Genomic DNA, 16,599 nt, shown 5'->3' with positions numbered 1-16,599 from the left:
TTGTCCCCTTGTGACTTGGCATAGTAACCTCAAGGTTTAGCCATGTTACAGCATGTATCAGAATTTCCTTCCTTTTTAAGGCCAAATAATACTACATTGTATTGTTGAAAGGTAAACTGAAACATATTGAAACGTCTAAGACTTTTGAGCACATGTCTATTAGAATCAATCAGCAACAAACCCGAAGTGGTTAGGCATGCTCCACCAACAGGAGCTGGGGGAAGGCTTATAAAGCAGACGCGGAAGGAAGACAAACAAATTTGATTGGTTATAACTTATGTGGTTGCGTTATTTGAGAAAACCTAGCTGGCTGTTTGTGATTCATTGTCCTTTGGTTTTAATGTCTTAACCTTGAAGCAATTATAAGCTTAGGTTTTGGTTTGCTTATATAAGTCACCAAAGTACCTCAGTCTAATGGCTTCTTTGTTTATTGAACAGTATGTACGTACCACATTTTGTTTATCCATTCACCTATCAATGAATTTGTGGGGATGCTTCTACCTTTTGGCTATTGTGAATCGTGCTGATACGAACATGGGAATACAAGTATCTATTTGAGTGCCTGCTTTGAATTCTTTTGGGTATATGCACAGCAGTGGATCACTGAATCATACGATAATTCTATTTTTAACTTCCTGAGGACCATTTTAAGAACGTCTGACAGTGACTGTAGCTCATTGTCTTAAGAACCCCGGGACATCCTACAATTACAAAAACCTCTATTTTGGTTAAAGAAATTTCAACACGGTATAATTGAAACCTCCAGTAGGATTTCATCAGAAACCCGTCTGAGTCACAGTCTTTTTTGAAAGTCTTTCTAAAACATTGGTTTGTAACCTTAGTTGCACATTGAATCACCTGAAGAGCTTTAAAATATACTTATATCGAGGCCCCACCTCCCAAGATGCTGCTGGGGCATTGTGAATTTAAAAGCTTTTCTAGCTTAGTCCACTGTCACTTTGGTAGAGAGGGGTTTGTGGGACTTTTGTCACTTGTTAGGAGTCCCCTTAACTACCCATAACTAAGCCCTCTGAACTCTTCATGGTTCAAGAATGCTATGCCAATTCTGGATTTGGTGTGAATTATTGTGTAAAAATTACAAAGTGGGAAGTTACTTGTGCTAGTCAGGACATATATAGAGATCATAACTTCTTCTTTGTAAACCACCTAGGATGGTGACAGAGAAGGGAAGGAGCAAAAATATGAAACATAATTTGGGGTTCAAGTCAGGGCCTTGAAAAAACCATGATGAGTATTTAAGCCAGAGCCATCTGTTAATGTGGGGGCTGCAGAGAAGAGAGAAGGTGCATGAGGAGGCTCTGTGTAGGGGCAGGATGCTGCCTTTGGATAGGCTGGCTCTGCCCTGCACAGCCCCACATGGCCATCGCTCCATTAGAACTCTGGATTTCCCCCATGTACAACTTGCAATCACCTGGAGAAGCCCTGATAGGACCCTCACCCAGGAGAATCTGGGATATGAGACAATAGTTCAGGCTCCCGGGAATCACCCAACTCCCCACAGAGTGGGTACCACACACTAAGAGCAAGTGGCCCCAGATGGAGCATCTTGTTGGACCACCTCACAGGTCCAAACTCCACAAGGGCGCCCCTGCCACCTGCTTACCTGCCCCAGAGCAAGGCTGTCCTGGAGTAGTGCAGCTGACAATTCAGCCCTTTCCCCAGCTCTTTCCCACTTTCCCTGTGCCCTCAGGGCACAAAGAGTGGCTGAGAAGGAACAACCAACACCATTTAGGGACATCTGGATGTTAGGGGCTTCCCTTAGTAGCCTTGGGGCAAAACTACCTACAGCAAAGAAAGGTAAAGCTTGTAAGTTATAGTCTATTGGACACAGATGGGTGTTTGTTTGTTTGTTTGTTTTACCTTTTTGGGGCCTTGGGGCTCTCCTTCCAATCAATGACCAGTGTACTTTGTAGATGGAGTTGGTATAGAGTAGAGTTTCAGAAGTGAATTTGGGGAAAGGGGTCATTTTTGTCAAGCAGGATAAAGAATAGCAGATAATAATAATAGCTCCTGAAGGCGGTTATAACCCCACAAGGCATGGAATATTACGGGTCTGTGACAAAGAAACTGTGCATGAAAACAAATTGTCCAATTTGCCATCTTTTGTATCCACACTCCAACAGTTACCTCAACAACCAGCAGATCATCATTTGAAATGGGCTCAAGCTTTTTATCGGGTGGTGTCTTTTCAAGAAAAGTGCTCAATTCAACCAAGATTCTGCCTCTGTAGGCAACTCCTTCTCCCTGAAAGGCAACAACACAGGATTATTCCTCGAGGCATGAACAGCAGCAAAAAGAACGTCTCTCTAGTCAGGTGAATCCAGCTACAAAATGGTCTCCTTCCATGGTCCTAACCTCCAAAATGAATTAGTCAGTAACTATCTCGGCTGGATTCAGGTTTTTGGTATCTGAAAGAAGAGCCAATGACTTCAGGTAGCATCCCAAAGAGAGCCAAGGGAGACAGGGCTAAAGGGATCTTAGCCATAACTGAGGTCAGAGGCTTTTAGGGACCTAGGAGGGGGTCCCAGAGGCTGGGGGGGGGTGACAATGGAAGGGGCTCAGCCTCCCTCACCCTACTTCAGCAGAGCGACTCTGCATTTACCTACAGTAACTTGACTCCTTTTCTCCTCTTCTCAGAATAGGAAGGCTGCCATGTTGGCAACCAGGACAACAAGTCTCAGAGTAGGCAGAAAGTAAAGGAGAAAGATGTCCTGGGTGCGGCTGAGGGTAAGGATGAATATCGGCTACTCCTCCCACCATATCCAGCAGTGTTGGCCACAGAATCTTCTGGAGAGGAAGGGAAAGCTCCCACCTCCACAGCTAGTCCTCTACCTTCTTCCTAGGGTGTTTTTTCCTACCTCAGCCTGTTTCTGGGTTTGGGGTGGGGGGGCTAACTAAAAGATATTACTTTGGCTTCTACTGTGGTGGAAAGAGTACTTCCCAGCTCTGGGCTTCCATGTTCTCAGCCACAAAATAAAGAACTTGGATCAGATCAAAAGTAACAAAGAATTTCATTAGGCATGTCACTTCTAATCATTTGGTAAATTCCGAAAACATGGCATTGAACAGAATTCTAAGGCAGGACATTTGCTCACTAGCATTGATTGGTGACATCTGCCCTAAGTGTAGGAGTAGGGGAATGGTCATGCTATGCATTTGCAATTACCAATCAGATGATCTCCGAGATCCTTTCCTGTTCTTTCATCGTAAGACTTGAGGAGTGTGAGACTTTTACCCTTAGTCAGTCATATGGTGTGTGTGTGTGTGTGTGTGTGTGTGTGTGTGTGTGTGTGTATTAGGGGTTCCCTAATTATGAGACCTAATTATCACCATTATAAGAAGAAATCTCATTAATCAACATTCACTAATGACAAATCTTAATTGAGAAACTAACCTTTCCAGTATTTAGCTCATCATAGGGGTCTGGGAATCCAGTGTACTCTCTTGGGCTTCCATAAAGGTTCAGATAACAAGGTCCAAATGTTGGAATAAAGCCCACCTCTGTTTCTCCTGTATTTGCTGGGAGATAACATCATCATTAGATTGGCTTTTTAATCATAAGCTTTTAACACTCAATCTATTGAAATAAATATTAGTTATTAGTTAGCTGAGTGAGACTATTTTCCTCCATTTTGTGAGTTAGTTGCATTAGTCGAAATATAAGCACTTGTGAGACTTGCCTTATTTCCTTTTATTATTGCTATAAAACATTAAATAAAAAACATGTTAGAGGTAGTTCAAGAAAGCATGTTATTCTTACAAAAAGATAATGCTACTCAAATGAAAGAGTAATAAGACTTTCAAGATGATCTTCACATTTTTTGCAAGTTTATAATTGGTATTTTTTAAAACATGTCATTGGCAATTGGGGTAAAGATTATATTGTTTTGGGATATAATTTAAATGATATCATATTAAATTTACCTGTTGCAAAAAATATCATTTAGTCTCGTTAAAATATATAAGACATTTGAAATTTTCATATATAACAATGAACTGCCTGCCTATGCCTATAAAAGCATGTGATATTCATAAGAAACACGAAGTCCCCATTCATTACATTCTATCTGTGATGAGTATCCAATATGCTCCTTATTTCTGCTACCTGGTCTTAGCAAGACTACTCCCCAATGAGGGGCACTGAAGGCAATGTAAGGAAATAGCAGGAGTCAAAGGGAGATTGTGGGTGAACATGGGGGAATGTAAAAGCTGCCTAAAACCATTAGAATGGCTCCCATATGGAATAGGAATGAATTTGTCTCTAAAAGCAGGCTAAAGACCACTGCTGGGAGTTATGAGGAGGCCAACTTTGGTTCACTCAGTAAAGAAGGTCTTACTGTGAATTAGAGATGTCAAACAATAGGACAGATCTCTTAGGGACAGAGGAAATGTTAAGGCCAAGACTTCAGCCTGTCTTTCAAGATCTCATCAAAGCGATTCCTGTTAATGGACAAGAGATTGACCAGGTCACCTCTATGGAACTTTCCAACTCAATGCTTAAAACTAAGGGAAAAAGGTAAAAGGTAGCAGGTGAGCAGAATTCCTATTAACAGTTGACAAAACTGTATAGACATGTATTTTGTGAACTTTTTCATTATGAGGCTCTCCTGCATGTGTAAATGGACCTGGGCACTTTTGTGCAAGGTAGGAACCATGCACACTATCAGAAAATAAGCTGAACTGTGATCTCAGTGAAGAAATCAAGAGAAAAGGAACATTTAAAGTAAGATGCAGGAAAGCAATAAATGTCAGCCTATTCTCTCACAAACTTCCTGCCTCCAAACTTTCTTAACCCATTTTATGCACAATTGTCACATCAAATGCCCCAGTGTCCTTCCTCAAAAGCTTATAAAAGTAAAACAAAAATTCTTTAGCCTGGCCATCAGGGTTTCCCTCCAACCTAGCTACAACCCATTTTTTAAACAATATTTTCCACACCTCTCTGAAGTTCCTTGGCATTTTGAATTTCTGTAACTTTACTTTATATTTAATTTTTGAAACTCAAATACCTGCATGTCTCTGTGACATTATAAATTCTTTTCAGGGGGAGAGGCAAGATTCAAGCATGCTTTTTTTGATTCCCTAAACATCTAGTACTGGTTGGCGTTTGATGATTGGTTGAGCAATGAATGAAGGAAGGAAGTATTACCAAATCTGAGAAGGTTGTTACAAAACTAAGAACTATTTAATATTTACATAAAGCCTGATTATAAGATAATGAAATAGATTCTTAAAAACATAAGAAGGTAACATTGTGCAATTACATAAAGACAGATGATAACACTGTATATTGACACAGTTAAAATTTGCAAAGCTTTCTCACAAGCAATAGCTCTTTTCCCTGTCACCACAAACCTGGGTGATTAGCATGGGTCTGTTAGATGACAAACCTCTCTAAACCTCAGCAACCTCCTCTATTAGGAGCACATCTGCCTTAGGAAGTTGTGATGGTCAAGTGGAAGAGCGTTGAGCAAACTTGCAAAGAATGGCAAGAGCCGTGCAAACCAAAGGACAGGGTATGATCCCTCATATTTGGAAGATGAAGACCTTCAAGGTACAAAACGGAAAACATTCAGCATCTTCCAACCTAGAGATCCATGTTGAAAGTGGGGGAAAGTTATTTCATACATTTCAAACAATTGATTTAGTGCTCCATATTTCTATGTATTGAACATAAACAGCAATAACAAAAAATGTTACATCTCACAATTATTTACAATGAAGCCAAACAGGATGGTTTGCATCTAGGTGAAAACATGAGACATGTAGCAATGCCTGGTTAGCACATTTGTTTTAAGCTTAGTCATGCAGGACAACCATACAGCACATACAAAAATTATTTGTAAGACAGCAAAATGTCAAAAAAAAAGTTCTAAAGGCAATCAATTGATAAATTCTTAATAAGATAATAGGAAGATCTAGAAGATGGCAAAATTACAAAGCATAAACCTGTGTATGATGCAGCCCCAGATCCCGAAGATGAGAGATCTACATAGTAAAAATACAATTGGTTAAACCATAAGAGAAACGTGGCATTACCAAAGACACATTAAAAAAGTTAACCAAATCCAAAGTGGTTTAGCAACACCAGAAAAATCCTAAAGCAGACCCAAGCCACATGACGCTTTTATGATTTATACAAATCTAGCCGCTTAAAAGCAAAATGGCTCAAAACTTTGTGACAATTGGCAGAATTGCCACACATGAAATAACCCCACTTCTCCAGCCCCAGGGCAGCCAACAATCTGAGAAGAGTTAGTGTCTCACCACTAAAGGAGGATTGGTGATGTTACCAACATTTCATGTTTTTAATAAAACATTTATTTGTCTTATGTCTGACTTAGATGGGACCAAGGCCAGCAAAGCCAAATGAACGTATTCTGAGTCTGTGTAAGCAAAGGCCTGTAGTTTATAGTACATTATTTTTTTTCTTTGGGGAGATGCCTGCTGCCCATTGTTATTTTGAGACCCTGTAACAGACTGTCTTCAGGGCCTCCATTGAGAGAAGACCTCAGAATCAGGGGCTAAAACTGCATGTAGCAATTCTGTTTTTATGGATGAATAGATGTTACCACCATATCACCAAGAGAAATGCTTATTCCAACATTTCTTGAATAATTTTCTTTAGGTAATTATCTAATGACTTCCTGCTAATGATAAATGGATTCAATAATTTTTACCCTCTCATATAGTTACCAAGTGATTTTCAATCACTTCTTCGGTTACCTTTAATCAATAACTGTAGTCTTTAACCAATCTTTATCTAACCAATGATTTAATCTAGCCTTTATATCTGGATTCCTTACATGATAAGAACAGGCTTCTTAGTCTCTATCTTCTATATTTATAGAGACTTCTAGTCTCTATTTTCTATACTTTTACATTGTAATGGGTGATGAAATTTACATTGTTTAGAGCTTTGGCTACAAGTTTAATAAAAAATAAAAAACAATAGTGCTTACATTATAACAACCATATTACTATTGTTCTCTGCGGAGAAAAGGAGTTACAATTACATTTCCTTTGTTACCTGCTGTTCCAGTAATAGGTCCCTTATGCCACTTAGCACAGAATGTTCAGATGGAATCTCTTTCTTCACTTCTATCATTTGCTTAAAATAATGCCACATATGACTTTATATTTGGACTACATTTTCTTTGTTCAGCTTTCTTTTTCCCAGAATTTCTAATTGCTTGTCTTAAATTTCTTGAGAAAGAAAATCTGTATCTTCTTCAGCATATCTTTTATCTTCTAGGTTCTTATTCATGGTATCTGTTGCTTTGATTAGCAATATTTTTTAAAAAATCTATAAAGTTCTCTCTTAAACAAGATGACCATGAGAGGAACCTTAGATTTCCCAAGACAAAATTTGTCTCAAATTCTCCCACTTTACTCAATATTTAATGTATGGGCAATTATAAGAATTTATAATTTTAAATTATAAGAATTTATGTTATTTTTTATTTTGGTAACAAAAAATAAGCTGCTGATATTATCAATGTGTTAACATTAAATCTTTTCTCTTACCATCTTAATTTTTCTCCTTCATTCCCTATTACAATTTCTGACATATGCACATAACCGTAATGCCAGGTACAGGCAATTAGTTTTCCGTATGGAAAACAACAAAAAGAAAAGTTAATTGGTTGTCAATGCCTGTTACCATGAAATGCATGAAAACAAAATACACATTATCTTAAGGAGTAGAAATTACATGGTTCATTGCCATCTGACCTCTTTTTTCCTGCCAAAGAAATCAATTAAGAAAGAGAATATTATTTTATATTTGGGTGAACTTGTTTCAGGCCTGCTCTAAAAATAAGGTGCTAGCATTCTCTATTGACAGTCAAAATTTTATCAAACAGCTACTGAGAAAGAGTTTTTGGATGGCCATCACGAAAACATCACTGAAATGGTTCACTAGGCTCATCACATTTGGCTTTGAAGAAACAAAGTCCACTGCCAGGTGGCCGCCACCCTAGTTCATTCCTTCTCCAGAAGTTTGGCACCCTGTCTTGTCCCAGCTGTGTTGTGTAACTTACCTTCCACTTCCCCACCAGAGGCAGCAATTTTAGAGAGGTGTAGATACGTTGTTCCAACGACATCATTTTTGGTAAGACGGTCCCTGTGTAAAAGAACAGGTTAAGGCCTCCACCTAGTATAAGGATATATCTTCATTTCAACAACAATAAGAGTTAGAAAAGACCTTAGACCTCAGAAATCATCCTGTCCAGTGGGCCTAACTGTACTTTAAACACTGCTTGGAAACCCCGGACTCTCATTTCCTATCCAAGCTTTTGATAAAAGCAGAGTTGGAGAACAAGAGTCTGCATTTATAACAAGTACATATCCCAGTTAGTTCTGATGCAGATGGTCCTCCAACCACCCTTTCAGAAACATTGATCTATCTAGTCAGGCAACTCACTTCAGTTATAGAAACTGAGATTTTTACAGAGGTCGAGGGATTTGCCTACGAGCTTGTATGGCCACACTCAACACCATTGTCATAAAACGAATGAATCAACTACAGGCATATTACATAATGAGTGTAATGTAATCATATTCCATAGAATAACTGCACATATTTTATTGTGTTCATACTAATTACCATGATGGTTTAAAAACTACAATAAGGTATATATATATGTGAGGGGCCTTCATAGGTAGAAGATTCCCTTTCAATTTAATTCAAATATTTACTGAGCACCTACTGTGTGATAGATGCTATTTTTTGACTACAGTTGCTTGTCTAGAACCTAAGTCTTATCTATATGGTAAGGACAAGTTTGCCCACTACAAATACATACAACTTTGTGTATCTTTCCATGGGTATCTTAAATAGTCTGTCAACCTAACCCATGAAATGGTCCTGACTGGGCACACAGTACGTGTGAAAAATAAGATTTATATTAATAACATTCTCTCTATATTTAATTCTTCTTCTTCTTTATTCCATCTAGTGGCATACCCACTCTGAAGTCTAAGACCCCTGGGAGGAAGCACTTTGAGGAAAGATTATACTATAGTATACTATTATTATATATTATATATTATATATGTATTTTATATATAATATTATACATCACATAAAATATAACAGTATTAGGTTATAGAAAGTGACAAATTAAACACAGTTGGCATGAAGAAAAATGATTATGTATGGGTATCAAGCCCCATGCATGAGGCTTGCATCTTGATCCATTAAGAAGGGTCTAGGCTACATTTAAAGAATCCTTAGTTTTCCCTCAGTTGTGCATATACCTTATACGGTATGTAAAGTAAGAGCTGGATCCAAGAATTCCCCCATTGAAACAGGGTCCTGTGCATCCTAAGCCACACTATTGCTCTGGAGAGGGCAGACGAGGTCAGAAAAGAATCTCAGCATTTGTAGTGACCATAGGTAGCTCAGGGATGGTGCAGCGATCAGTCTACTGCACAACCTGTAGGACAGAGTGGTTACCTGAGCTATGTAGGGGTCAAACCCACACCCCTGAGGGCTCCTGAGGCCCCTGGAGCACCTCTAGAATGTCACCGGAAGGTCCCAAGTGCCTTAAAACTAGCCCACACTCATTGGAAGGGACATTCTGTCCCCAAGCCTTCATGGCCCTCAATTAACTGTGTTGTGGTCACTGAACAAAATGAAGCTTGCTCCTGTCCTCCCAAAGCGCCCTGCTATACCAAGAGGGTAGTAACACGAAAGTCAAATACATCTGGCCAAAGGAAAAACTAGGGCCAACAGCGGGAGGCCCACCTGGGCCTCTGTATCTGACTGTGGGCAAGTTACCTGACCTCTCTGAGCCTCAGTGTTTTCATCTGTAAAATGAACTAATAGTCGCTATTCCATAGTGATACTCTAAAGACTACATAGTAGTACTCAAAAACCAGTAACTAACATCATAATCAACAGGTAATGATGACGACGATGAGAATGATGATGACGATGACAAGAAGATGATGATATTTGCTAGGGCTGCCAATTGAATGCCCCATCTAACTAGGACACGCCCCAAAATGGCCTCATTATGGCCAATCATTGCCAGGAGGTTGGTCTAGTAAACATTCCATCAGAACTTTTCAATGAATTTCCTTTGCATTCAAACAGATAGGTCGCTCTGCCCATTTTCCTTTCCAAGACTAACAATAACAAAGTGTTTGGGGGATTCTTCCCAAGAAATAGTTTACTCCATTTCTGAGGTTATTTTGGACAGCCTAATTGTATTTAATTCCTTATCTTGGGGCATTTTCAGATAATTTTTTCCTTCTTTTATTTATGAGCAGTTGAACTAAAATATCTAAAGTTTTTCTGCAACAGCACTATTATTTTTAAAGAAAATATCCAATTCCCAGAGGAGCAATTTATCCCTTCCCTCTAAAAGAAAATAAAATAAACTGAAAAGTATGAGTTAGACCATCTAGAATAATGTTCCTCAACATCTAAATGTTAATTCTTTAATTTTGTGTTAGACACAAGTCCATTTTTTTAACTCACCAGTCATATATTGTTAGTTTTATTTTTTCACACATTGAAGGAAACTGTTAAAAAGAAACAGAAAAAAGCAGTTATTTCTCAATTTATTCTGTAACTATTCATATTTTTACTTCTTCTAAAAGAAAAGATAATCAAACCTTGATCTGAAGATTAACGACTTGGTTCCACTCAGGGTTTGCGTTTTTCTCAATTATATTCGTGCAAACCTGTAAAATCATCAAAGCAAAACAGTAGGCATTCACTTTTCTTATTTCTAAAAGTTTACAATATATGCATACTAGATTATGACTCTAGCAGTTTATGTATGTTATATAGTTAGTAACCTAGTTAATGCTTTTCTTGATAATGATTTGGCAAAATATGACATGGGTTTAATATTGATCTTTGCTTCTTCTACGCACTAAAAGTTCATTTTCCAGTGCTGGATTTATAACGTATTAGTGTAATGATTCAAGTTAATATTTATTGAGAACTTATTACATTCTGTATAATAAGTGTCTCTTCATTCACATGTCCAAACAGATCTTCTGATCCTGCTCACCAGCCCTTCTCCCTTCTCCCCAAACTGGCTCCTGTCCCAGAGTTTGTCCGTCACTGTCACCAGGTTGCTCATACTCAGAACAAAGTCAGCCATCACATCACTCTCCGCTTCACATGTCTCATCCATCAGTAAATCCTGACACCCCATCTTCATGTAGAGCCTGATCTCCCCCAGACCCTTGTAGTTGGCTCCTACCTGGATCCCCACTTCCTCTCCTGGCTTCTCACTTTCACGTCACTTCCCTGTATAGCATCCTCCTCAAGCTCCCCACATACACTTAGAATAAAGTCCAGATCCCTCCTCTGGCTCATAAAGCCCTACCTGCCCCACCACCCACACCTCTCTGACCTCATCTCTTAGTTTTCCCCTTTGCTTGCTCCACTCATCACCTGGGTGTTCTCTCGCTGAAAATGTCTTTACAGCTGCTCCTCCCTCTGCCGGGAAGCACCTGCCCCCTAGATCTCCACATCATCCAGGCCTCTGCTCAAATGTCACTTCTTCAAAGGTGTCCCACATGATAACCTAGCTAAACACCCCCTCCAACTCCCCACACCAATCACCTCTTGTCCTCTGCTTTATATTCTGTGTAGTACTTAGCACTCTGGAATTATTCAATTACTTGTTTACATGCTTACTGTTGTCTCTTCCATTACAAAGCTCCAGGAGAGCAGTGACTGCTTGCTCAGTTCTACATCCTAGCACAGGAGACAGTATCTACTACTTACTAGGGTCATAATAAATACTTCTCAAATTAACTAACCTGTTCAACAACCGTATAAAATTATTATTATCCCCATTTATAGTTCAGGACACTGAGACTCAGAGGTAAAGGAATTTGCCTTAACTGCTTATGGAGTGGGGAGAAGTCTGAATTTAAATCAGGTTTCATCTCACTCCCGAACTGAGGACTTTTCTACTATCTTCCTCCCGCCATTGACTCTCCTAGAAAATAACACCTAGTCGTCATGTGTGTCATTTGCCAAATCTCACTTTCATAAATGAGTGGTTCCAACACATAAAACATACTAGTACTTCATGCCTACAATTGTCCGTGGTCTAGGCTTATTCTGCTATGGAACCTCCTCTCCAATCTTTGACCATCTCTGTAGGTAAAAGTGGTGGTGACAGGTGTTCCTACACAGAGTCCCCCAGCTTTTCCCAGAGGACTGGGATGGGGTTCCCCTGCCTCACTCTCCAGTTACAGCAGCTCGTTGGGGCACGAGAGATGAAAAACATGACAGGAATGGGCAGCTGGGCATTGGGAAGCTATATTCTCCATGTACCAAGGATTAGTATTGTGGCTAGAGAGCTTGCCTAAGATTAACATAATACTTGGACCTGGGAAATAATCCAAATAATTTGGTGGTAGCTCTCACTATTCTAATTTTTCAAAAGATTGAATTTTCTAATTTGAGCCCTGCATATTTTCCAGTCCAAAATAAACCCGTGGAGAAGTCTGGCATGTTCAGACTCAGATAATCTGTGTTCCTGCAGAATGCCCAGCTCATCGGGGGGCCACTTTAACAAAGAACAAGCAGGAATTCACTCCAAAGAAAGCACTGTGGTTTACATATTTAATTCCAGAGACAATTACATGTAGATCACGTACAAACCTTTTTTCCAGCAAAAGAAACTTCTACGAAAGGATCCACTAGGTTTTTCTTATCTGCATTGCCTCCAAATATTTCCTTTACCGTCTGAGAGAAGGCATCATCCACTGGAAAGTAACAGGTTGCATGGCAGAAATTAAATTTAATTCTCTTAAAAGAATAGAAATCACTTAACAAAATTAAAAATGTTCTCCTACACATAAACACAGTTGCAACAATTGTTCTCAAAAGAGGCAAGAGCTAGCAGCACTGTATTGCAGAAATCCTTGGTGTCTTAGTTGAGAGAGAAAACGTTTTTCTCCCCAGAATTTTAAAATCAATAGGAACACCTTGACAAATAAACTCATAAGTTATTATGTGGAGAATCAATCATTTAATGAGGGGGAAAAAATAGAATAAAGAAAGTCCATCCAGGACAATTCTCAAACTCAGGCCTCGTTTCAATTTGGAAGAGGTGATTCAGGTCAAAATGATATAGGCCTCGTGTGACTTTTTCAGAGAAATTCAGGAAAATTTGGCATAATCGTAAGTAACACATCAACACAAACAGCAGATCTATTTTAACACAGAGAAGTGAATAGAGATCAATTAAGCAGATAGGCAGTATAATGTGAGCTTCAATTTATTTATTTCATTTGAGAGATTTCTGAGGAAAAAATGGTATGGGGAGGCATTATAGCGTCTTTTAAAAGGGAGGGGCGGTTCCCAGTGAAAGTAGCAAATTCTGGAGAGATCCTTGGCCTGAATAGTGGGTGCTACCTCCTGGGGACTTGGAAAGAGGTCCTATGTGCCAGGGCCCAGCAGGAAGAAGACAGGCTGGGCCAGGAAATTGGATGCTAGGTCCTTAGCAAGGACAGAAGACTAACTGGACTACTCTATGAATAAAATCATTGTACATAATTCTCTTAAATGAATCCAATTACTTAATACACGTGTCATAATAAAATAGTGACATAATTCGTTATTGGCAGTTAACCACCCTTGTTAATAATCCAATCGCAAACACATTTATTTGTTCCTAAAATTATTTGTTCACATTTTCATTTGGGATAAAAGGAGCTAGAAGTACTGACTGCTGACCTCTCTTTAGTATTCTCTAAAATGAGGAGATCTGGAACACTGAAGAGAGAGGAGCTGGAGCAGAATGTGACATGTTCCTCAGCAAAGAACATGAATCAGTGACCAATTCGCTACCCCATAAACCAGCTCAGGTAGCCTTCAATGGGGCCAGAATGAATGAAAATAAGTTCATGAAAGCCTTTAAGAACAAACGAACAAATATATGATAAAAACCACCAATCCCTATTTGCAATGTGATTTTAACACATCTAATCATGCAGATAATTGATAATTCCAGGGCAGAATTAAATCCATACATACTCTGGGGGATATCCTCTGCTCGATAGATTTTCAGCAAGAAGGTCACCCAGCGGAGGGCAACGCCAGCAGGGAGCAACAAATTGCTCTCCACATCATCACTGTCATTATCCCGATCACGTTTCTCAGGCTATTGGAGACACATGATAACAAATTATACACAGAGAAAAGCAGCACTGGTAAGAAGCCAAATGAATTCATATAAAAACACCACCAACTGGAGCGGTTTCCATTAGGACTTCCTGTGTCTCAGGCTTAAGAATTCAGCCACCAATTCAACAAAATGGCTATACAAAAGCAATGTTCATGTGTTTCTTCAATCAATATATCACAAGAAAACAATGACAACTGACCATTTAGATAGCAATGCCTGATTCCGCAAGTGAGCCATGCTCTGTAGATAAAATGGTGCAAGTCTTAAATACACACATATCTATACTGAATGGAAAAACTCACTCAGAGACACCAGGAAGGCATTTAAGTGAGCTAGAAACATAATTCTGTCATGGAGAAAAAACAGGAGGAATTGGAGGCTTGGGGTTATTGATTAGAAGCTCTTCTCTACTTCACAACCACTGGCACCAACTTGCTTAACTCTTGGTTCCCTTTTTTAGTGAACAAATGTAAACAGTAGAGAATGTAGGGGCTCACAGGAGGCTCATCTCCGGTTCCAAGGACAAACATGCTGACTTTCATGTAACCTTTAGCACCGGAGCTGGCATCTTCGGGGTCATTGAGAAGAAGCCACTTCCTCATGACAGCGTGACCTAAAATAACAAAGGAAAAAAAGGACAAGGACACGTTAACGAGAAGCTAATGGTTTGTGATTCCGCTGCTGCAAGATAAACAAACATTTTCTCCAAAGTATTGTCATGACATACTAAACAAGTGTCTATATTAATGTTTTCTGTTTGCACTGCACCCCATCCTGCCCTGGTATGATGCAAACAGGACTCTCTAAGTTCAATTAACTGGTTCTACAATTTAATTTTGATAAAATCAAAATATCCTCACAAAACAGAGAAATTACGCACTTGGGAATGTTAGGATAATTACCATTAGATTTAAAAAAAAAGAAATGCATGCTAAGCTACTATCACCCTGCTAAGTATTTTTCCCCCTCCTCAATCAGGGAAAAAAAAGTGTTTTTGATTCTTTGATCCCCCAAATTCTGTTGATTCCAGAATCTTCCATTTCATGGAGAAAACATTACTTACCTGGTTCATCATAAACGAATCCAACATCAATCTGGGGAAAAATAATTAAAGGAGTTTAAACAGATTTTAAAATCAGTTTAGTCACTTCAAAGAAACCATCATTATTATATTTAAATACAATGCTCTTGACTAGACTTAACTTTCTTTGAGACTCAACATTTCTATCTTACCCTCTCTGTATCCCTAATACCTTGCCTGATGTGTGGCACATAAGTGACACTTAATCAATCATTTTGAATGAATGAGCTATCTTAAAGCTGGAAGGGACCATGGCAGTAGAGTAAACAATGTGTCCCTGTTGGCTTGGGACTTTCCTGGTAGCACAGAAAATCTCACATTCTATGAAACCCCTTAGTCCCAGGCAAACCTGAACTTGTGGTCACCTTACAGGAAGTCAGCTGGCCCACCTTCCTATTCCAATATTCTTCTCCTCCAACTCATGCTAATGATACTATTAATACAATCATTGATTGCACACTTCAATGTGCCAGGCACTAGGTGCCTTATACATTCTATCGCATATAGTCTTCACAATGACCACATTTTTATAGATGAAGAAACTAAGGACAAGAAATCTTGGCATGTGGCTCATTGATGGCAGACAGGGCATGAATACACACCGGTCTGCCTGACCCAGACTATCCTCTGGAACTTGTAATGACTAGGAGCCCCTCCCTTCAAGACACAGCCCATTTTATGTAGAATCACTAGGAAGGCACCGATCAAGTATTTGTCCTTAATTCCAATAAGTTACTTGGAAAAGCACCCTGATTCTCATCCTTGGTTTGGCTTGCCTTTCATATTCAATTTATAATAATTGGCTTAGCAAATGGTGCTCTGGGGCCACTCATAAGTGGAGTTGGGTAATGGGCTTCTTGCCATAAAGCATCCCTTCCCTATTTGGCAGTGCACTGGTTTCCATCTACCAGTTGGAATGCTAGGAAGGGCCCAGATGTGGTATCTTCAGCGCATCTTGCTTGAGGGTGCTACTAAGTGTTGTACTTTGCAAGTCTACTGACCCAGGCCAGAGGACACTCAGCTGGTTTCTGGTCCTTGGGGCATTCATGTCCTGCAAGCATGCCAGCCCTTAGCAAAGATCATGGCATCAGTCCCTTATACATAACCCTAAGATGTCACCAAAATCGGCATCCTGAGACCTGGCCAGGAACCTGATTCCTCATTACGAAAGTGTCCATCTTTCACGTTAGTTGAATGAAACTGACTGTTGACACTCACCTTAAATTCCCCCATCAGACAATCTGCCCGCAAAGAATGGGAATTATAAACCTGGAAGAAAGAAGGGCGGTGAAAAGGTTATTGGCTTTATCTGGCAGTTAGCAAGCA

At 39.4% G+C, this 16,599-nt stretch overlaps 1 protein-coding gene across 3 annotated transcripts in view; it reads right to left on the bottom strand.

Annotated features, from left to right (window-relative positions):
- The window catches only part of MYOF (myoferlin), a 130,019-nt gene that overhangs the window by 65,673 nt on the left and 47,747 nt on the right, over positions 1-16,599 (bottom strand). For 2 of the 3 annotated variants that reach the window (XM_081073980.1, XM_081073978.1), the window contains exons 9-19: positions 16,492-16,542; positions 15,256-15,286; positions 14,690-14,805; positions 14,042-14,168; positions 12,665-12,768; positions 10,648-10,716; positions 10,511-10,554; positions 8,064-8,146; positions 5,971-6,009; positions 3,416-3,540; positions 2,149-2,265 (exon numbers count right to left, since the gene is read on the bottom strand). In XM_081073980.1, the coding sequence (XP_080930106.1) occupies positions 2,149-2,265; positions 3,416-3,540; positions 5,971-6,009; positions 8,064-8,146; positions 10,511-10,554; positions 10,648-10,716; positions 12,665-12,768; positions 14,042-14,168; positions 14,690-14,805; positions 15,256-15,286; positions 16,492-16,542 (906 nt within the window). The remainder of the gene's footprint in view (positions 1-2,148; positions 2,266-3,415; positions 3,541-5,970; positions 6,010-8,063; positions 8,147-10,510; positions 10,555-10,647; positions 10,717-12,664; positions 12,769-14,041; positions 14,169-14,689; positions 14,806-15,255; positions 15,287-16,491; positions 16,543-16,599) is intronic. The other variant, XM_081073979.1, reaches the window with a different exon arrangement.

The sequence above is a fragment of the Rhinolophus hipposideros genome (assembly GCF_964194185.1).
Source record: "Rhinolophus hipposideros genome assembly, chromosome: 15".
In the NCBI taxonomy this organism is placed as follows: Eukaryota; Metazoa; Chordata; class Mammalia; order Chiroptera; family Rhinolophidae; genus Rhinolophus; species Rhinolophus hipposideros.
This window is presented reverse-complemented; position numbering and strand designations above follow the sequence as displayed.